This window comes from Drosophila ficusphila, unplaced genomic scaffold (assembly GCF_018152265.1).
Source record: "Drosophila ficusphila isolate 14025-0441.05 unplaced genomic scaffold, ASM1815226v1 contig_197, whole genome shotgun sequence".
Taxonomy (NCBI): domain Eukaryota; kingdom Metazoa; phylum Arthropoda; class Insecta; order Diptera; family Drosophilidae; genus Drosophila; species Drosophila ficusphila.
In genome coordinates, this window is record NW_025064091.1 from 3,521,443 (window position 1) to 3,543,404 (window position 21,962).

The 21,962-nt window shown below is 44.2% G+C and overlaps 3 protein-coding genes across 4 annotated transcripts; 1 reads left to right on the forward strand and 2 right to left on the reverse strand.

The window, feature by feature from the left end:
* Positions 1-345: 345 nt before the first annotated feature.
* On the reverse strand, positions 346-14,519 carry LOC108097596 (sodium leak channel non-selective protein). The gene is made up of 17 exons (XM_043207339.1): positions 14,013-14,519; positions 12,350-12,511; positions 11,006-12,273; positions 10,177-10,289; positions 9,999-10,109; positions 9,787-9,930; positions 8,124-9,653; positions 7,644-7,775; positions 7,208-7,573; positions 5,931-6,681; positions 5,400-5,699; positions 4,191-4,385; positions 3,830-4,016; positions 3,476-3,730; positions 2,622-2,895; positions 2,395-2,557; positions 346-2,149 (listed from the first exon to the last, which is right to left on the reverse strand). The coding sequence occupies exons 2-17, from the start codon at positions 12,462-12,464 to the stop codon at positions 1,250-1,252; spliced, it is 6,804 nt and encodes a 2,267-aa protein (XP_043063274.1). The 5' UTR covers positions 12,465-12,511; positions 14,013-14,519; the 3' UTR covers positions 346-1,249.
* Positions 13,282-15,786, forward strand: LOC108097595 (plasminogen receptor (KT)). Of its 2 annotated transcripts, none has more exons than XM_017199993.2 (4): positions 13,282-13,514; positions 14,509-14,616; positions 14,687-14,927; positions 15,336-15,786. In XM_017199993.2, the coding sequence occupies exons 2-4, from the start codon at positions 14,527-14,529 to the stop codon at positions 15,467-15,469; spliced, it is 465 nt and encodes a 154-aa protein (XP_017055482.1). In that variant the 5' UTR covers positions 13,282-13,514; positions 14,509-14,526; the 3' UTR covers positions 15,470-15,786. The 2 variants fall into 2 exon arrangements, with proteins under 2 accessions (XP_017055482.1, XP_017055481.1); XM_017199992.2 differs by having other exon boundaries at positions 13,410-13,514; positions 14,514-14,616.
* A 226-nt stretch (positions 15,787-16,012) lies between these two features.
* LOC108097594 (tyrosine aminotransferase) lies at positions 16,013-21,011 on the reverse strand. Its single transcript, XM_017199991.2, has 4 exons — positions 19,454-21,011; positions 17,387-17,901; positions 16,855-17,148; positions 16,013-16,624 (listed from the first exon to the last, which is right to left on the reverse strand). The coding sequence occupies exons 1-4, from the start codon at positions 19,797-19,799 to the stop codon at positions 16,280-16,282; spliced, it is 1,500 nt and encodes a 499-aa protein (XP_017055480.1). The 5' UTR covers positions 19,800-21,011; the 3' UTR covers positions 16,013-16,279.
* Between the last annotated feature and the right edge of the window lie 951 nt (positions 21,012-21,962).

Consider the following 21,962-nt stretch of genomic DNA (forward strand, 5'->3'; position numbering starts at 1 on the left):
CCGAGCGACACCCTCGGTACTGAGCTTTGCGGCCCTCTGAAGGGCATATTTAAGCCGTAGTCGCGGGGGCGGAGTCAGGTGTCGCGTCTGTGCAAGAATTTGAATTCCGTAGACGGCGGGGCAAAAGCTCGATCGGTTCGGTTCTGTTGCGGGAACGGGAACGGGAAAGGGAACGGGAACGGATGCAAGGTTCCGTCCGAGACACGCACAAGTTCCGTAGGGCTGTAACGGGCTTGCATAAGAGCCGTATAATCGCAGTTAGCATAGCACCCACACGTTTCCCCCAAGCCCGAAGTTCATTCATTGACCACCCGCCACCACCCACGACAGTTTTTTTTTAAAACGTTTTGCAATTTCAACGATTTTTATTACGCTTAGCTTCGGAAGGGGAGAGGTCGCATCGAATTGAGGGGGCATTCGCTACAGTCGTAGTAATAACTTTAACAGTAATTTGTGCTGAGTTCTTGTTGGCTAATCGCAAAATACTTTAATAGGTATCTCTTTCTATTTGGTGTCTGCTTAGGTTGCTCGCTCCGCCTCTCCGTCTTTGTCTACAATTATCTGCTATTTGGTATAAACTTGGCTAGTTGGAAGTGTGTTAAGGGGTTCTTTTTCGGTTTTCGATTTGGCATTCCTATTTAATCGTTAGCTAGTGTTGCGTTTTTGTCTTTAATAATTTTATTTTATTTTTTTTTTTTTTTTTTTTGGCAGCTTACGAAAATCAATGCTCCATTGGTGAGGCAGCGCGCTTATAAATTTGCACTATACGTAAGACATATGCAATCCATATGCGATGTACTCGTTATACATATATATAATATATATTTCTTTATATATTTAAGCTATAACAAAGTTACCGACTGACTGATCATATTTACCAACTAGCACGCAAACAACAACAAAACGTAAAACTAATGGTTGCCCCTTATCCTTTGTTCATGTTCATCTATTTTGGTTTTTTTGTTTTTTATGTTTTACCAGTGCTAAAACTAAAGCTATTTATGTATGTATGTATGTATATACTCGTTAGAATTGTTAACCGTTAATTGTGAGGCCGATAAATTTACAATTATTAGGCATATACAAAAAAGTTCTAGGCCACTAGTTGTGTTGATATTTGATGTCTGTTATTTTTGGTTTCTGTTTTTTGTTTTTTTTTTTTTTTGGTTTATGGTTTTTGGTTTTTTTGGTTTTAATAGGCTCCTCTGCGGTATTTTCGGCTGCATTTCGGCCATCTGGAGGCCCATTGCTAGATCTCATCGTCGCTGGTCTGCGGACAAAGGACCTGTTCCTGCCACCAGTCGTGCACCTCGTAGACGGCATTCGCCTGGTTGTTGAACGGCAGCAGCTTGCCGCTGCCCCCGATCATTTGGCTCATCATCGCCGACGGGCTGCCCAAGACGCCATGATGGTGCTGCTGATGATCGCCGTGTCCGTGACCATGTCCATGACCATGCCCATGTCCGTGGCCATGTCCATAGCCGTGCAGCGCGGCGGCGGCGGCGGCAGCATTTATTGTCGGATAGTGGAACTGGCCAATCTCGCTGTTCAGCTGGGCAAAGAAGCTGGCCGATTTGCTCGCCTCGCCGCCGCCCACTCCGCCGCCTCGCTGCTTGGCCAACTGACCCAGTTGGCCGGCATGCGGCAGCGTGGTCATCGAGTTCTTCTTCCGCTGCTGGCTGCTGATGTGCAGCCGCTCCTTGTCGCTCAGCGTTGATCGCTGCTGCGGATCACTGGACGTGGGCGCCAGGAACTTGCGTCCCGCCGAACTGCCCGTCGAATCGGACCGGTTGAGGGCATAGCCCCGCTTGCCCACCGTCATCACATGGCGAGCGGTCGAGACCACTGGTCCACTCGTGCTTCCCCCTCCCGCTAACGCCGAAGTTGCCCCCGTGATCGGCGGTTCTGGATGGGCGGGCAATACGACGGCGCTGCTGCTGCCGTCCTTCTCCTCGTTCTCCGTGGAGCTGAAGGTCGGGGAGAAGGCGTCGCTGGTGGGCGGGCAGGCGCCGGCCACCGCCCCACTGATCGTGCTGATCGCCGACTTGTCCGCCGCCCCCAGAGGCGCCTTGTCCTCCTGCACATTTGGCCGCATCACGGGCTGCTCGTTCGTCGCCCGCAGGCCGGCGATCAGCGAGTTTTGCTGCTTCTGCAAAACAGAAAACAGAAATAAGTGTAGAGTGTAAGATATAAAATAGATTTTTAGAATAAAATAGAATATATTAAATAAACTTATTTATATGGTTAGCTTATTTTCAACGTTAAATTCAATTTCCAACCTTAATATACATTTGAACTACAGTTTAAATTACAGAAATTAAAAAAACTACTCAACTAAATACAACTTATAATATATTCACATATATTCAATCACTTAATTGTGTGGAAACCTACACTAGCATTTTGTGCCCGAATCTTTTTGAGGCACCCCTCCAGCCAGGTGCGAATGGTCATCTTGGCCACCTCCTCCTCGACCAGGTACTCGAACTCCTCGCGCGCCAAAAGCTCCTCCAGCTGCAGAGCCTTCCTGATGTCCACCGAGCGGTAGCTCAGCATGCTGAAATCAGTTGCGAATGGAAACCATTTGGAATTGTTCAAATAGAGGGATTGCAATCACCCACTTGATGACATCGTGGAAGGTCACATCCTCGCCGTTGTGCAGCTTGTCCAGTTCGTAGCACATGTACTTGAACAGCAATCGATCCTTTTGGGGATCGCACTCGAGTCGTCCCTTCAGCAGGCGCAATATGAACTTCACCCGACGCACGGGAATAACGCCTCGTTGGTGGATGTCCACAATGTTCCAGGTGTTCTGGAAGTTGCGGATATCCGCGTAGGAGAGCAGGGCATCCTCTTCGTTCGAGTAGAAGAGGGAAAAGTTCTCCATGATAATAGCTGCGAAAAGGGAAAAATAAATTCAAACTTGTGCTATTGCAGGCCTATGAGTCACATTTGACCTACGATAATGTCTGACAATACATAAATTTTAGTTATTATGGGTACATTTTTATAGACTTAATTGCGTTGTTTAAAAACCAATAACCTTGAAATAGTATACAGGTTAGTCATATTGTCTTTAAAAGTAAAATACTTCAAATAAATATGTGCAGTTCAAGAAAAGTATTTAAAATAAAAGCAAACCGTTTTATAAAACGCAATTAGGTATTGCGACTATATAATGTAAGTTGATAATAGCTTTCAGTTTTAAAAATTATTAAAATAATTGGAAATTAAAATGTTGCAATTAAAGAGATTATTAGTTGCTTCTAACTTTAATTCGGCCTTGTAAAACAATAAATACTTAAGGATTAGGCGAACGTTATCTCCTAGTAAGAAAAGGGAAATATATATCAGTTTGAAAGTGAAAACAATTAGTTTCGCATGATGCAATTATAGCCTTTAAGTGCGAATTCCAAATTACATTTTTGGCCATATCTAGAGGCCCGTTGACCCGCCCACTGCGATTGCGACCTACCCACTAGCAAGTTGAGCACGATGTACGTGATGATCACGTAGAAGGTGCAGAAGTAGATGAGGCTCGCGGTGAAGTTGCCGCAGTCCGTCTCCCAGTAGTTGTTGCCCAGGGTGCAGTACGGCGGTTGGACCATGCAGTCATGCATGATCTTGTTCCAATCCTCGCCAGTGACGATCCGAAAGAGCATGGCCACGCCGGTGACCGGTGACCCGAAATTGGCACGGCGACCGATGCCCTCGCCGTATTTGACGGTGCCTGAAACAAAGAGAGAGAACGAGAGATGCCGAACGGCGGTCAGTCGGGTTGAGGGTCCTTGGGGACTCATGGGGCTGGCTCATTGGACACCCAGCTCACCGAAGAGTATCGTCCCGGCCAGCGCATAGAAGAAGACTAGCAGAAACATGCCAAAGATAATGAAGAAGGACTTGCATACAGACACGCCCACGGTCAACATGAGCATCTTCAGTGTGGTGTGCTTGCCGGTGATGGTGAAGAAGCGCAGGATGACCACCATGAAGCCAAAGAAGTACGACAGATCGTTCTGCCACATAGATCAAAGGTCAGAGGTCAGTTTCGTTTCGTTTGCGGATTAAGGGGTCAAAGGGTTAGGGGGTTATGGGGTTATGGATTGGGGGTAAGTGGATGTAGGAAGTGTTTTGTTGTAGGTTATTGTGGAAGCTGGTTGGTTAGGTAGCAGACAACAGCAACAACTTACCCGCAGAATGGTCTGCAAAATAATCCAAATCACACCGGCAACGGTGACGAGTAGGTCATAGCGATTGCGCCTAGATTGCCAATAGCCGCGCGGTGTAAAGGCAATGTTCTTCATCACCACCTCAACCACAAAGACAAAGGTCAATACCGCACTGACGATCACCAGGCGTTCCGTATGCACCTCTCCCTTGATCCACTGCAGTAGACAATTGGAGAGACAGAGACAGAGACAGAGACAGAGACAAGAGACGATAGAGAACACCGCTCCGCAAAATCTTCTAGAGCCCCGGGCTCAAATCGCTAAGCTCTAATCTACGCAGTCACACACTACTGTATCGTACATCTGGGTTCACTATATCGAACTCCGCATACATTCACTATCTTGCTATATTCGCGGTTGTGTTCGCAATATACCATATATGTACATATATCGCCAATTCAGCGACAGTGGGTCGTTAACCACCGTTGTCTACATACTTTTGCAATTTGTACAAACGTGCTGGCATGCAGTTTTTATGACTTTGTGTCTAAGACATCGTTTAACAAAGTCAAAGGCATATTTTTTGGCAGTTTACTTAAAATACAAATGTTTTGCGCATCTAATTGTTTTCCTAGTTTTGTACCTTTTAAATTATTACGTACTTTAGCTATTTTAAAGTATTTTTGGTTTATATGATATAACTTTTGTATGTTATAATATTTTTCGGTCAGGAAGGTTACTTTGGAAATTGCTGATGGATATGGATATGGGTAAAAAGGAAGTTTGACTTCCTTGGGGTTATCCACAAATATTTTTGCTAATTCTGAAAACGACTTTTTTCTAGAAACATAAATAAACACACCTTATAAGGTAAACAAACACATCGACTAATATTTAAAATAATATTTAAGAAATCAACAAAAATAATATTAAATACAAACGAAAACATAACTGAGAATTGTTTTTAAATCATTTTTTATCCGAAAATTGTATTTTTATGACCTTTGATCAGCAATGCACAATTTGTAGTAATCATGCATTTTTTGGTGCGCAAAGTAGATCGCTTTTTAATTTACTGTCAGACGCAATTGCTGCTCGGCATGGCATTGTTGTTTTGCGTTAAGCATTTTAGTCTGACGATCAATCTATATCTATCCGTGATTAAGCTATAGACACATGCAGTTACTTCGTGCTCCGTCTAACCCTGGAATACTGAAATACAGTACAAACCGTGATGGAGAGCAGCATACTGTTGATCAGCACGACCACCGCGATGACCCGCTTGAAGATGATGTGCTGGGTGATGTCGTAGGTGAAGGCTCTGATCTTGCGGCCATCGGGCCTCGGGGGTAGATGGAGGGGCTGGGCGATCTTCAGTCGCTTCTTCAGATCACACCATCGCCTCTGGTCGACGGTCAATAAGGCGGTGCCCTTGTTCTCCGAATAGTTGGCAATGACCACGCCCACGAACAACGTCAGACCGATCATGCAGCCCAAGAAGATATAGATGTGGATATAGACGGCATGTACCTGGAAGGAGGAAAACAATTAAGTCGAGAAGTAAAAGAAACCCTTGAAATCGAATCTGATAAGAATAAGCAGCTTAAAAACTGAGTTCAAAGAAATAACATTCTTAATGAAATTTAATGTAAATATAATTTAAACATAAAAAATAACTTTAGTAAATTTCTAATTGATTGTGTTGGAACTTTTGCTTTTATATCTCATATAAAAAAAGTTCCTTAGTATTTTAGGACTCACCGGACCCACGGCTTTGATCAGGACATCGCGGACATCCAGCCATCCCTTGAAGGAAAGAACCTCGAACAAAGTCAGCATGGCATCGCCGATGTTGTCGAAATTGAATCGCCTCGGATTGGCCCACACCCGTGGCACCAACATGGCCGGATAGGACTCATCCGGACCCGGGGTGAGCTTCATTTTGGTGACGAAAACCCGCCGCATGAAGACACCAACGCAGTCCTCCCGCCTCGAGATGGTGGGATCGTTGCAGCGGGCCAAACGGCCACCGTACAGTTGGACACCGTAGCTGGCGAAGATGAACATCAGGAGGATGAGCAGCGTGGATACGAGCAGGATCTCCTTGAAGCCGCGACACAGTTCGTAGACCACTTTGCGCATGTGCGGAACGAGGGTGAAGATTCGCAGCGGGCGAACGCAGCGCAGGATCATCAGGAGCTGGGCCGCCGAGTTGGTTGGTATATTCAGGGGCATCCAGCACAAGAACGAGGTGGACACCACATAGATGAACACATCCAGGGCGGCTGCCACGTCCTTGATGTAAGCCTTCGGCGTGAAGAACAGGCCGTCGGCCAATATCTTCAGCGCCAGCTCCAGGCTCATGAAAATAACGAACCCGTACTCGGCGATCTGCAGCGTCGGATGATCCATCACCCGGTAGTTGGGTGTCTCGAACATCATCGAGATGCACGAGAGCGTCGTGGCGAATATCATCACCCAGTCGAGGTACGTCACCAGTCCGAGGAAGTTGCTGCAAAGGATTTGGGGATTATTGAAGGTTCTAAAAGAAATTGGCAATACTTCTATTTCAATTTTCTACTAAGCATAGAGCTTCAATGCTGAATTACGCGGCCGTGTCTTCTGTTGAGGATTATAAAAATATGTGCTTTGATCTACTCAATTTAAAATAAATATTTCATGGAAAATATATTTGTAGTTCCATCGAATAACTAATCTCATCAAAAACGAATCCATTTATCTTTTGTTGAGAATTATATAAATGGATAAAATATAAGCTATATGAGCTTTGATCTACTCAATTTTAAATTAAATAAACATTTCATGGAAAATATATTTGTAGTTCCATCGAATAACTAATCTCATCAAGAACACATCCATTAATCTTCTGTTGAGAATTTTACAAATGGCTAAATTATAAGATATATGACCTTTGATCTACCCAATTTAAAATATTTCATGGATTATATATTTGTAATTCTATCGAATAACTTATCTCATTAGGAACACACAACATTTTCTGAAGGATCTCCACTTACTGCAAACTCTTGTACTGGACCTTTCGCTCCTTTCCAGTCAGCGGATCCTTGAGACGCGCATCGTATCGCGCGTGGACAATCTTCTGGCAGATCTTCCGGAACCGGCTCTCCCGCGGCACCAAAAACAGCGGAGTGTCGAAGAATGGGTGATTCTCCCGGAGATCCTCTTCCCGCTGATTGCGCCGCATCTCCGCCTGCTGGCGCTTCGCCTGCAGCAACTTGATGTCCAGATCATGCGGCCTGGCTCTTCCGGAATTCGCTCGAGGAGCGGCGGCAATGTCCCCGTTCTCCATCAGATGCTCGTACGTCTGCTTCAGCTTGATGGATCCGGAGCGAACGCTGCGGCGGATGGAGCGGGAACCAAACCTGCGGATTGGTAGTGGACACACATCAAACGGATCGAGCCGCCTCGATGGGGCTGGGCCCAGCTACTCACTTCTTCTGGTCCACGCGCCACGGCTTCGAGTGGGTGATGGTCCCCTGCGACTTCAGCCCACCGCCCCCCTTGGTCCCCACCACCGGCAACATGGCCGAGTCGCCCAGCATCAGCCGCTGGTTGTTGCTGTCACTGCGGAAATAAAGGAAATTTAAACAACATACGCCAATTTAATTTAAGCTAAAAGGTAGAGTTTCAGGTTTTTAAAACATTCTTACTTTAAAGTTCAAGAAACAATAGCTTTAAGTTCAATTAAAAATTTATAAAAAAAAACGTGTGTTATATTTTTTTAGATTTATATAATGCGACAATCACCGGAAATTATTCTTTACGTGAATTGTATTTGAAATGAAGAGAAGATCTTCCATTGCATTTGATGTAAAAAAAGTCATAAATTACAGATATTATTTGTATCCAAAGTTAAAAAAATAATAATTATAATAGTAATATAATGATAATATTTATAGACTTTAAACTCACTTGATAATGTGCGTTATGGCCAGTTTACGGAGACTGCTGCCGGCGGCCCGAACTTTGGCCGTTTTGTTCATGATCCTGACGGGCTTCTGCTTGCGGAAGACCACGTTGGACTCCCAGCACTCGGACATGGGCCGCTTGCAGTTCTCCACCAGCGAGTCCTCCGTCTCCAGCTCGATGACGAAGTGCTTCATGAAACTCTCGCGCACCTTCGGCAGCATGAAATCGTTGGGAATGCGATGCAGGATGGTCATTTGCGGCGAATCGGGAAACTTCTCGAAGATGCGCAGTCGGAAGGGCAGGGTCTCCTTGATCTCGGCACTCTGCTCCCGGAACTTAAGCTGCTTCAGCTTCTTGATGTCCTCGTCCAACTCCAAGTTGTCCAAGATCACCGCCACGAAAAGACTGAGCACGATCAGTGTGACGAACAGATGGTACAGAATGAAGTACACCGCCACCAGAGGAGTCAGCGTTTTACTGGTCCTAATCATCGTCTCGTCCATTACCTCCACCCAGGCCTCCTGGGTGAGGATCTGGAACATGCTCATGAAGGCCTCCGGAAAGGATTCGAACTTGGTGAAGTCGCAGAGGAAGCAGAACAGCTGCATCGAGATGCTCGAACTGATGATCAGCAGGCACATGGTGAAGATGATCAGCGAGCCGAGCTTCTTGCCGGGACCAAAGATCTTGTAGACGAATCCCTCCAGCATTGGCGACGCCTTGATCAGTCGCACCACTCTCAGCACCTGGAAGTAGGTCAATCCCGAGGGATAGAACATGGGCACGATATGCAGCGTGGTGCCCGCGGCCAAGAGCAGCTCGAATTTGTGTATCGAGTGCTTGTAGTAGCCCCGCCATCCCAGGCAATAGATCTTGAAGAGCGTTTCCAGATCCAGCAGGCAGGTGAACACCAACTCGATGTAGTAGTACCGCTCGTAGAACACGTCCCTCGGTCGTCCGTCGTGCTTGAATGTCATGGTGGCCGTGACGATCCCGTTCGCCAGGATGACGCTCATCACGAGCATCCGGAAGTACGGCGATCGCAGGATGGCATGGCACGTTTCCGGCGCCAGTCCGCCGTGCTTATTGTCATCGATGGTCACCAGTCGCCAGCCAGAATCGTTGCCACTCAGGATCTGCGAGGCGGCCGTCTTCTGGATGTGGCCCCGTGCTCCCCACATCTGCTGGAACTGCACGCGAATCTCGTTGAAGGTCTCCGTGATCACCGCAATGAAGACGTTCTTCACCAGCCACGCCAGGAAGAAGATCATCGTGCTGAAGTAGAAGGCAGCTCTCCACGCGGGCAGCGAATCGATGGCCCGGTACATGATGAACACCCAGCCCTCCTGCGAGGCTGCCTGGTAAACCGTGAAGATGCTCGTCGCAATGTCCTCGAACCCGTTGAATCCGATCACGTAGCTGCTCAGGAAGTCCATCTTCATGCAGCGCATTCCGGGCGAGCACTGGTAACCCGAATCGGGATCCATCGAGCAGAACGTATCCGGAATGGCCAGCGAATTGATCGTCAGAATTCTGAAACAGGGAAAAAGTTCATTTCAAATGATTTACCACAACTGACGGTATGAATAAATTAAGAAATTCGTTTTCTACAATAAAAATAAAAATATTTGCAAATATAAAAACCAAGAACCAATCTCAAACTTACGGTCTTTTAAGTAGATCGTATTCCGTGTTATTCATAACACAGTGATTCTTCAGTTCTCCAAAGAACTGAACCCCAAGTAAACCATATAGAGACATGAAGAAGAGGAAGAACAATGTTACGTTGTAAATTTGCTGACTCGAACGTCTGTGGAAGGAAATTAAAAAATTAATTGATGTTATTATTAATTCCTTTGATAACAACCAGATACTCACTTGAAGATTTGGTTAATTCGACTTTTTGGCATACTAAATTTGAGGAAGACGCGTAGGAAGCGAATCATTATCAGCGGTCGAGGAGCTCTCATAATAGACAAGTAGGAAAACCTAAGATAAAATCAAATCTTTTGTTAATTAATGTGCCGTGGTTTTGATTTTGGAGATATATACTGACTTTGGAACTACCTCGAGCACCTCGAAGATTTGCAGAATGATCGAGATCCATAAGAAACTGACCATGGAGGCATCAAACTGGCACCAGTGATCTTTCAAATAAGGCACCTCACCCTGAAAAGAAAATAATAATATAATTAAATTAACGAGGTGATAGATAAATGGTTATATGCAATTAATTTTTGTAAAATAAAATAATATTCAAAGAGGAGAACCCTGATTTGGGTAAATAAAAATATAATAATAAATAATTCTTATAACTAAATAATAATCTTATGAATAAATAATTCTTATAAATAAATAATTCTTATAAAAAAATAATTCTTATAAATAAATAATTCTTATAAATAAATAATTCTTATAAATAAATAATTCTTATGAATAAATAATTCATATAAATAAATAATTCTTATAAATAAATAATTCTTATAAATAAATAATTCTTATAAATAAATAATTCTTATGAATAAATAATTCATATAAATAAATAATTCTTACAAATAAATAATTCTTACAAATAAATAATTCTTATAAATAAATAGTTCTTATAAATAAATAATTCTTCTAAATAAATAATTCCTATGAATAAATAATTATTCTAAATAAATAATTCCTATGAATAAATAATTATTCTAAATAAATAATTCTTATGAATAAATAATTCTTATAAATAAATAATTCTTATAAATAAATAATTCTTATAAATAAATAATTCTTTTGAATAAATAATTCTTATAAATAGGTAAATAATTCTTATGAATAAATAATTCTTATGCATAAATAATTCTTATAAATTCACTTCAATCTCTATTTTGTTGCTAGCTACTCACATGCAGCACTCCGCGGATGTGCATCTTGGCGATCATCTCGGCGGTGAAGAGGAGCGTGACGGCGGTGTCCGAGGCGAAGGTGATGAACTGCAGCGAGGGATACCGCTCGAAGGTCTTGGGCGTGTTCAGGGACACGGAGGTGAGCGACACGAGGGCACACAGTCGCATCAGGCGCCGCACCCACAGCTTGTTCACCCACTCGATGTCGGCGCTCTCGTTGAGCGACTCCTCCGGTCCGTAGTCCGCTAGGAAGGGTTCCCCTCCCTTCAGGCTCTGCTTCCTTCCCAGCATGATCTTGTTCCCGATCCCGGTGGCAATGCCCAGGCCAATGGGCGGTACTCCGGTGATGGCGGCACTGCCCACGGTGCTGCTGATCCCGCCGCAGATTCCCATTCCGGCGGCAGCTGCTCCTCCGCCCATGCCACCCATGCCACCCATTCCTCCCAGTCCGCCCAGCAGATTGAGTCCTCCGCCGCCGCCGCCTCCCATCGCAGATCCCAATCCTCCGCCATTGTTGTGACCCGAGGAGGGAGCTGCCGTCGTTGAGGAGCCTCCACCTCCGACGCCTCCTGTTCCTCCAGTGCCACCTCCTCCACCTCCACCTCCTCCTCCGCCGCCGCCGCTCGAGGACTGCGGCTGCATTCCGAAGGCGACGCTGCTGCCGCCGCCGCTGCCGCTGCCGGAGTTCACAATGGTCGTGGGACTGTTGAGCGCACTGGCCGCATCCTGGCGAGCGCCCAGACCCAAACCGTTGCCAGGACTGCTGCCCGGCGAGGGATTAAAGCTGAATTGGCTGGCGGATGTTGCCTGCTGCTGTTGCTGCTGCTGCAGTTGCTGCTGCGAGTGACGCAGGGACGAGTGCGCCCCGGAATGCGGATGCGGATGGAGCGGATGCGGATGGTGGTGGCCGTGCGGATGGGAATGCGGATGGTGGAGCGCGTGGGGATGCTGGTGGTGGTTGTAGTGGTGCCCGTGGGGATGCGGGTGGGTCTGGTGGTGCTGTATATGATGCTGCTGTTGCTGCTGCTGCTGCTGTTGCTGCTGCTGCGGCGTCAAGCTGTTGCCGCTGGAGGAACTGGTGCTCGCCGTCGCCGGCGTGTTGATGCCGCTCGCCGAATGCGGATGCGAATGATGGTGACTGCTTGGCCCGCCGACAGGTGGCGCTACCGTTGCGCTCGCTGATGCACCAGTTACCGATCCAGATCCAGAGCCCGATCCCGCTCCCTGTACCGCCGCCCCCGCTCCTCCGCCTCCTCCTCCTCCTCCTCCTGCTCCTCCTGCTCCTCCTACTCCTCCCTCCTCCTCCTCCTCCTCCTCCGCCTCCTCCTCCGCCTCCGCCTCCGCCTCCTCCTCCTCCTCCTCCGCCTCCGCCTGCTCCTGGTCCTCCCGCTCCCCCGCCTCCCGCGCGTTTGTTTCTAGCAGCTGCACCCAAGCGACGAATCTGAAGGCGGTCAATCATTCAAGCGGCGCATCCTGCCCCATGGAACAATCGGTACTTGAAGGTGGCTACGGAAAACAGAAAAAAAGTTAAATTTATTGAATAGGAGCCAGGGGAAATGTACCTTTCCCAAATAGAATATTATTCAACAAAAACAAATACAGTAGAATCCGCTTATAGCGACTTTCAAGGGACCGACGATTTTTCGTCGTTATACCCGGAAGACGCACTAAGCAGAATTATTTAAGTGTATAAGTCTGTCTGGGGACCAATTAAGCCATCGAATTTTCGTCGCAATACCCGGACGGACACTATAAGCGGAGTCGTTATAACAGGATTCTACTGTATGTATGTTTCGTACATTTATCAAGTAAATTGGTACACTGAAGAGAAAGAAGAAATAATAACCGTTGTTTTGGCAAATGTTTAATGGGAGAGAACCTTTCGGAACTTTCTCTTTGCTCTCATTTAACTTATCTAATCTTATCTTATCTGATCTAAAATTTGGAAGCGGATCTCTTATACATACATAGATTTTTGGGTCTTCAGTGTCTTCTTAATCTTGAAACCGAAACTACCGTTTCTATATTATATCGTAACAAAATATGTTTGTATTCTGTTTTCATTTTGTAATTTCATATTTTTACATAAGTGAGATTTTAAATAAGTGAGACTTCTGCAAATTTTATGAAATTCAGTTTTCTTTCAACATTAATACTTTCTGTTCTTATATTTTCAGTATACTAATAATAAACAAATAAAATAAATACTTTAAGATGTTATTCAAAAAGACTTAACATTTCATGAAGAACACGAATCAATAATGTTTCCTCTTTTTTCAGTGCAAGTTTGTTCGATATCCAAACGTGGGCCATTATAACCGAACAATTTGCAATCCCCACATTCCTGGGAACTCCTCTCCCTGCCAGGCGGCAATTAGAGCGAAGACCTGTGTCAATATTTACATTCGAACAGCTGCCAAGGTGGGTTGAAGGTGCACCACTCAAACTCAGCTCGCTGCACCGTGAAAAAGTTTCCCGAAAAACTTTCCATAAGTTTCGAATACATCCGGTAAGTTTTTACATGTAAGTTATAAACTCAAATCAAAGATGCAAGCTCATCTATGTATCATTCTTTATGTCAAAATATAAAAGTTTGCTGATATATTTCAATCATATCAAAATGATTATAGGTTCTTTAGTAGGTTTATAGATATTAATACTCATTCATTTTGAACATGAAAATATTAAATAATGGACTGTTTAAATGGTATCGCAGGAAATCAAGTTTTGAAATATATCTTCAAGATAATTATTATTTATTTCTCTGTGGCTGAAAGACAGTCTGCCAAGGAGTCGTTTCGCACTTGCAACCCCCGAATGAGCAACCACTTCTCGCCGTTCGAGCGTACTATATACTATACATGGCACATCCCATCCCCAATTTGCAAAACCATTGTCATTACCAAACTGTTCCACTGTTCCCCCCGTCGAAATCCAATCCAATGGCCGTACACCCGGATTCATGTGATGGCATTTTTCTTTGTCTTGGCCGATGTTGTCTACTCACTTTTCGCCTGCTGACTGGGATTTAGTTTGGAGGTATTCCTGACTACTTTTCGACGGAGGAAAGCGACGAGTTCGCGCGATTTCTGTCACAGTTGCCACACATTAATCGCTTGCAACACAGCAGAGTGTGGGAAAAATCACTGCAGCACTCATAATTAAACTTTCTGTTGGCACAAATCCTCCTTTTTTCATTCGCTTTCAAGCCAAACACGCGTCGAGTTGCTCGTTAATGGAGCTTTTTTTTGGACGCGGTCTTCGACGGGATTCTTTGGCCACTCGGTCTGTTAGTCAGGCAGTGCCACAGTCAGCCAACTGAACTGACAGCTCCTCGCAGTGCTGTCATTCACTGGTGGCCAGTGCAACCCCCGGACAGGAATGGGACGACGCCTGCGCAGTTAGCATTTAGCCGGGTCGATGGTTCCTGGCCGGAGTGGCAACTCCGCCGGAGTGGCCAACAATAGCAGCGAGGCGAACCATTAAAAATCCCACAATTTCAGAGCAGCAATCGCATCGAAATGGGTGCCACGGCCTCGTGCAAGAAAACCTCCGGCAGTGGCTATCCGGAGCACGATGATCCCATCTACCGCAAGTGCCAGGAGCTCAAGGTGAGTCAGTTGCACAGTCACAGTCTTATTGTCTTTACATAATCCCCATTTGACCATCATTCGATTGCAGATCGAGCGCTGGATCCAGATGCACTACCAGATCAAGCAGCGGGAACAGGCCTTGGCCATCGCCCAGCACCGGGAGCTCTTCTACTGGCTGAGTGGCTTCTACCTGAGCGCGGTGTACGGCTGCGCCAGCTACTACCAGCGGGTGAAGAGGGTCTCCGCCCTGGCTCCGCTCGTGCCGCTCACCTTCGTCGTGGGCTACTACACCGACTGGGCCTACGGCAGCAAGCTGCACCGCATCCAAGGTGGGTATTTCCCGGAGGAAGGGCGGTTTTCCCACATCTCACAGCAGAACAAAACAGGTCACTGAAACCTCAGGGCATTTCCACATCAGTTGGTTTTAAAATCACTTGGGTGCAACACAAATCTCTAGAGATTGGAAAGCACTAAGTAAAGTGCATGCTATTGATTCGTATCGGATGATTTAAATATACAGTGAATCTTAAGATACTTCAACCCTCTCAAAAAAGAATAACAAGGAATGCAGAAAGCATATTTTTGGGCAAAGTTTTATGATTAACATCATACCGAGTTTCATAGTAAAAAGTGGAGTTTTTAAGTCGCTCAAAATATGTAATTTCATTTTAATTACAATAACCCTAGTCCAACAGAAACCAGAAATGTTAATCACCTATTTTTGAAATCCTTTCCAGCGGAGGCCAACATGATAATGGAGCACGAGCAGGAGCTGCTCCACTGGCCAGGTGGACTGCCCACGGTCGCTGGAATCGACGAGGCTCGCGTGGAGACCGAGATGGAGAAGAAAATGCATCCGCACCACATGTAGAATCAGAAGAAAGGCTGCCCCTTTCCCCATTAGTCTGTAGGCGGGATTGGGTTCTCGTGCTCAGGTCCCCAGTGAAGAACACACCGCAATCAATAGGATTCGGCCACAAAAAGATGAAGCCGCAACAACAATCAGCAAAGCAAATTCACACACAGTTTCAGGCGTTTAAAAAAGCCCTTAGCTAGATTGTACAATGCTGAACTGTAGGGACCATTCAACACCAATTCACAACACTCACCTGCATCACAATGAACCATTTATAGCGTTTAACAACACATCTCCACCAATCAAGAGCAAGCAATACTATTTCTATAAATTGGTGCATAATCAAACTAATTAATTATGCAATAGTAAAGATCTTCTACTAACCATTTGAATATCCTAAGCACTCCACACAACTAATTACCATTGATTTAAAAGCACGTGTCATCATATCATAATGCTCCCAAGGAGCGATGCTCTATTCTTAAACTCACATTGAAACACATATTTTATCGCACAGAACCCCAGCCAGCCTACAGCGCTAGATAGCTCAAATATATATAGGCCGCGTAATATATATATTTATATTCAGACCTCCTCTATAACGACCATTTACTTAACCGCAGTTAACTTGCTCCTTTTCTCGATCTGTGTGTGCGCTTCACTTTTCCAGCAATTTTTTGAGACAATACTCCTTATATTGGATAGTTAATGATTGATATATATATATATATATATATATATATATTATTATATACATTTACTTATGTACACTTGATAAAAACTGTAGTCTAGAATGTCTAATAAATGTTTTGCTCCCAGCTCAGTTCAGAAGGCAAGATCCTCGTCCAGCAATCCGTGTTCGATGAAGGTGCGGTTGTCCTTTTTGAAGTGGCGATCGCAGAACTCGGCTATCCTGGAGCAGGCCTCCTCGATCATGGGTCCCGGAACGGTGAGCACGATCCTCACGTATCCTGGATACTCAAAGCAGCTGCCCGGCAGACAGAAGACACTCTGCTCGTTGACCAGCTCCTGGACAAAGTGGGTATCGTCCTTGAAGGCCGGGAAGCGCTCGATGCTCACGCCGATCATCATGTACATGGCTCCATTGGGCATCACCGGGTTGAGGCCCTGCACCGGCTTCAGCATTTTGTAGGCCAGTGTTGCATTAGACTACACGGAAAAGAAAGCGGGAAAGTATGGTTAAATAGGTCTGTGAATCAATATTTTTTTAAATGTCTATAAAAGGCAAATTTTTTTATCTTGAAATGCTTTTACATTTAATATTACTTAAGTTATGTTAAGTTAATTAAATCAAACTAATGCAATAAGAGAATGTTGTTTACTTTACGAATAACACATTTCATCTTATTTAATATATGTATTTATTAAAAATTACTTACGTGAAGCACTTCAATAACCCCGTCGAAGTAAGACTGTGGTGTTTTGGTCAGAATCTCGGGTATAGCTCCCTGGATAATGGTGTTGGATCCCAGGATGCGACCACACATGTTCTTCAGTCCACCGATGGCATTGGCCAAACGCTGTTTGCGATCGTGGACGATGATCCATCCCATTCGCCATCCGGGAACCAGGAATCGCTTGGTCAATCCTCCACAGGAGAGCACCGGCACCTCCTTGGTCAAACTGCTCACAGCCAAGTGCTTCGAGCCAGGGAACACAAAGTGTTCATAAATCTGGGGAAAAGTTACACCTTTATTAACATGAAAACTATTTAAAACTTGCATGGCTTTGAAAATATTTCTTCTTCAAAATACCATTTCACTTGATCATGAAGGTATGCTCTTAAAATGATTGTTTAAAAGCTTTGTTCTCAAATAACAACCTCTCATGATTTAGCTTAACAAAGGCTATATTTTTTAATTCTCCGTGGCATGGGTTATAATTTAAAGCCGTTTCCCTTGGGTTACCTACCTCATCAGCTATGATGGGCAAGTAGTGGCGCTCACAGATGTCAATCAGCTGCAGCAGATGCTTCTCATCGAAGACACTGCCGCATGGATTGCTCGGGTTGTTGATCAGCAAAGCGGCGGTGTTCTCGTCGATCAGACTCTCCAGCTGGACGAGATCGGCGCGCCACTGCTGATCGGGCAGGAGGTCGTAGTAGCGCACCTCAATATCCAGTCCTTCGGCCAACGTGTGGTACAAACAGAATCCTGGACGCGGCACCAAAACATTCTGGCCACGATCCGCCAGCGCCAGGATGCAGTACTCCAGTGCCGAGGAGCATCCGCTGCAGAGCACCACCTCGTTCGGATCGATGTCCCCGTCGGTCCGCTGGTGGGCACTGTACTTGGCCACCGCCTGGCGGGCCACCTCGTGACCTTGGGTGTGGGCATATCCATTGTACTTGCCGCTCTCCAGCGAATGCAGCACCGCCTTCATCGTCTCATCGGCGGCCTTCAGGTTGCCAAAGGTTGTGGGATCACCTGGTAGCAAAAAAAAACAATTAGGAATTAGTACTCAATATATTCCTTATAACAAGATTAATATTTGCTAACATTTAAATTTCAAAAAAGGCTTTATGCAAAGCTATCAAATCAATATAAATAAGTATAATAGGTATGCATTTTTAATGGATAAATCTTTCCACAATAATTTTACCGAATGTTATATATATATTTATATGGAATAAATATTTTGTTTCATCATGCAGTATTCTTGAAGTTATCAATGTTAAATCCACTTTAAAACCTTGCATTAATTGTTGCCAAAAATAAAAATCAGGTGACTTCGCTGCCGAATCACAGGTTGCATTGGGTCAATGGCTAACTCGTTCGTTTCCGCCTAGCTTCGATTCCCGACCGGGAATCCACTGGATAAGCAGTGGAGAAGTTTCTGGTTGGGATCCCGAGTTCGATTCTCGAGTCTGCTAAACAGGTGGAACTACATTTTATGCAAATACCACTCAAAACACAAATAAATTGCGCGTGCCTCGCTACAAAAATAATACGATATTACTAAAAACAAGAACAACATTCGAAACAACAACAGCCTTACACATTTTATATATCTGGTATCTGGAATATTTAAGCGCGAATTTAGAAACTCGTGCCGATCGGCGAATGCATATTCTGTAAATTTCCTAAGGCCGAAAACCCGATTTTTATCTCGGATATGTGCTATATCAGGGAAGCCCATCACCCGAGAATCGCTGGCGATATAATCACCGTGCACCGATTTCTGATTGGCTCGATTTTGTGGGTGTGTACTGGCACACATCCGAGTATATGCATCGATTTACTCCAAAAATGTACCGAGTTCATTTTGGTGTTCATTTTTGCGAAAAACTTGTTTCTTCAGTTTATGCCAGTCAGCTTCCAAAAATGAGTAAAATGAAAAAAACGGCAGAAGCAAAAGAGATCACACATCCAAAATATTCAAATGAGCCCGAAAACTTGTAGCAAAAACGTCAGATTTGTTATGGGGATATGGTAAAATGAGGAGCAGGTTACCAACAAAACTGGATAGTTTGCACTAGCTACAGGGGATTTTTCCCAGAACTCAGGGAGTATTTAACCCCAAGAAGTAGGTAGCAGATAGTTAAACTGGTCTTTGAACTATAAATTAAAGGAATACATATAAATACATAAGAAGGGTGAAATTGATCAGATGATTTGGTCAGTGCATTAAAAACAATTGAATCGCTCTTTTAGGAAAACAAGAAATGCAAAGGTGAATATCTCACAGGATGCTTACAATTTACAATATGAATCCTATCATAAAATGCAATTTTAAAACAAGATTTAATATTTACTAATAAAAAGATGCAAAAGTTTGCAGTGTATATAAATAACAAGAACTGAAGAAAGTATTGGTATTAAATATAATACTTTCATTATAAAAAGTTATTTTGAAAAAAAGCTTCCCTAGTGTCACCGACGTATTTATAATCATTCAATACTCTACCGTGAAATATTATTTAAATTTTAAATTCAATAATTTATATAAATAGTTAACTGATAACTACAAAAAACTTACCAATGGAGAGCGGAATCATGGGCTTCTCCGGATTCGGCTTGATCTTCAAGGACTCGACAATGTTCCGGATGCGATTGTGCGTGTTGGCGGACAACTTGGAGGCCTTCACCTGCCATCCCGAGCGTCCGCGTCCCTTGCTGCTGGTGGATGCAATCAGGTCCTGCTGCTGCCGGATCTCCTGCGATTGGAGCTGCAGCTCGGAGAGCGTCTGGTCGACCTCATCGGTGGTCGGCGTGGCCGGCGTGGCCGGCGCTTCCGGCTCACTGGGACTCCGGCTGGGACAGCTGGCCCGACTGCGACTGCTCTGGAATCGGAACTGGCTCTCGTTGGCAACACTACTGGGCATTATCACCAGACAGGCCCTTTTAACAATAAACAAAAATCCAAAAACAACAACAACAACAACAAAAAAAAAACAAAACAAACAAAAACAAACGAAATTCGAAATGCTCTCGATTGAACGGTTTAATTGCGATTCGATTCCTAGTCTGTGGAGCAAATGGCTCAAATGAACGTGAAATTGGTATCCTGTTTATCGTTCCAGACAAGCATTAGAGTTGCGATCGGTGGGGCTGTTGGTCGATGAAAGTCGGACCGATTAAATCTGGCTGGGGATCTCTTGGCTCGTTTGCGAATTCTCAACTAAACTGATCTACTTCGGAGATCTCTTGGGGCTTTTATCGCCTCTGGCGGGCTCCGCTTACCCGCCGACATATAGGCTCTATATATCTGTGTGTGATGCGGGTATATAGCCCACACACACACACACATTTACACCGGCGGATAGCACGCGCCTGACTTTGGCTTCGGATCACTAAAGCCGAGAGGGCCGATCGAATAAAATAAGAACAACAAACACGGGGCGCCGACTGATTTGAATACCCGCCGCCTCGAAATCATATTCATATAATGCCTGGCCCGACTCGGAACCAGATTTTTAGTTCGATTTGATATAAACAACAACAGCCGCATCGCATCGATTCATTTAAATGCGCCAAAGTTGTCTATAACGTCTTGGGCCAAATCCAAAACACCAACCAACCAAAACCATTAATGCATATCTAGTGATCGAGGGCCGATACATTTCGCACCCGCCCATCCATCCAATCCGCCCAACCGAAGCACACTGCCAAATCGCCGAACGAACCCACCCGACCGATTAAACCACCCACCCACCCAAAGATTTCCCGGTTCTCCGATCTTAGCGGTCATCGATCCGGTCAACTACGTGCCTAAACACTACCATTTCAACCGGAAAATGGATGGAAAAATGTACTGAAATGTCAGAAATAACCCAGTGCATTACAATAGAAACCACTGAATTTAAAAAGGATTCACAATATCGAATGTTTACCTATATCTGAAATATAATATTTGCGTTTTAAATAATCAATTGGTTCTGTACACTACCATTTAAAATCAAATGAATATAATGATTTCAACAGCAGCGTTGTATTCATATTATTTAAGAAGAATGCAAGCGTTTTATATATTTAAAATTTATTATGAATTATGTAACTAATCTAATGTTTATTTATCAGAGAAGCACCTAAAAAAGGATACGTAATTAAAAGTACGTTTACAATTGAATCTTATCAGACATGCAGAATACTTGAACCCTTTGAATAACATTAATTACCATTAATAAGAAAATACCTATTAAACACCTTCACCAGATGCGGAATTCGCTGAGGCATTCAAGTCCATTGATGTAATCGCATCGATTTGCATAATCGAATATGCATTAGAGACTATAGTCAGACCGATCTGAACCCGATCAACTAGATCAGCTAGATTTACTGGACAACCACACCTGTTGACGATGACGATGCAATTCCTGGGAATTGCAATAATTTTGGAGCTGATCCCCGGACAGGAATCGGTTGCAGTTCCCAAATTGCGTCGCAAAAACCCAGAATCAAGAGCTTAACTCAATTGACGTATGATTTTGCAAAAAATAGTCTTTGACTAAAGGAGACCATAAAAACAAATCGCAACAGAAGAATGTGATGGCCGTATTTTAGGCTTTATTTCAACTGGAAATTGGCTTAGTGTCATGACGAAGATGGTTCGCACCAAAAACTGAAGGAATGATAACGTTATTCTATTTATAGATCTAATAGCAGCTACTTAAATTTCTTTAAAAAAAATTAATGCCATAATAAAATCCCAATTTAGTTTTAATCCGATTACCATTTTAACGCCGTTAGAGTTGATTTTTTGTGATTATTTTTAAAATTTGTATTTATTAAAACGTTCTCATAAAGCTCCGCTAACGTCAGTGTTTTTAATGACGTAATGCCTTTGTTGCAAGTGAATGCGTTCAATTATTTTAAACCTAGCCAATAATGCTGAAATGCAGGGGCGGACGCAGAAAAAAATTTTGGGGGGGTCCGATCAAAAATTTTTTAGTTTATATGGTTAAAAGAGCGAATGCTGTAAGGGAATTTGAAAAATTCTGAGATTTTGGGGGGGGGGGGATCCGGATCCCCAGGACCACCCCCCTGGG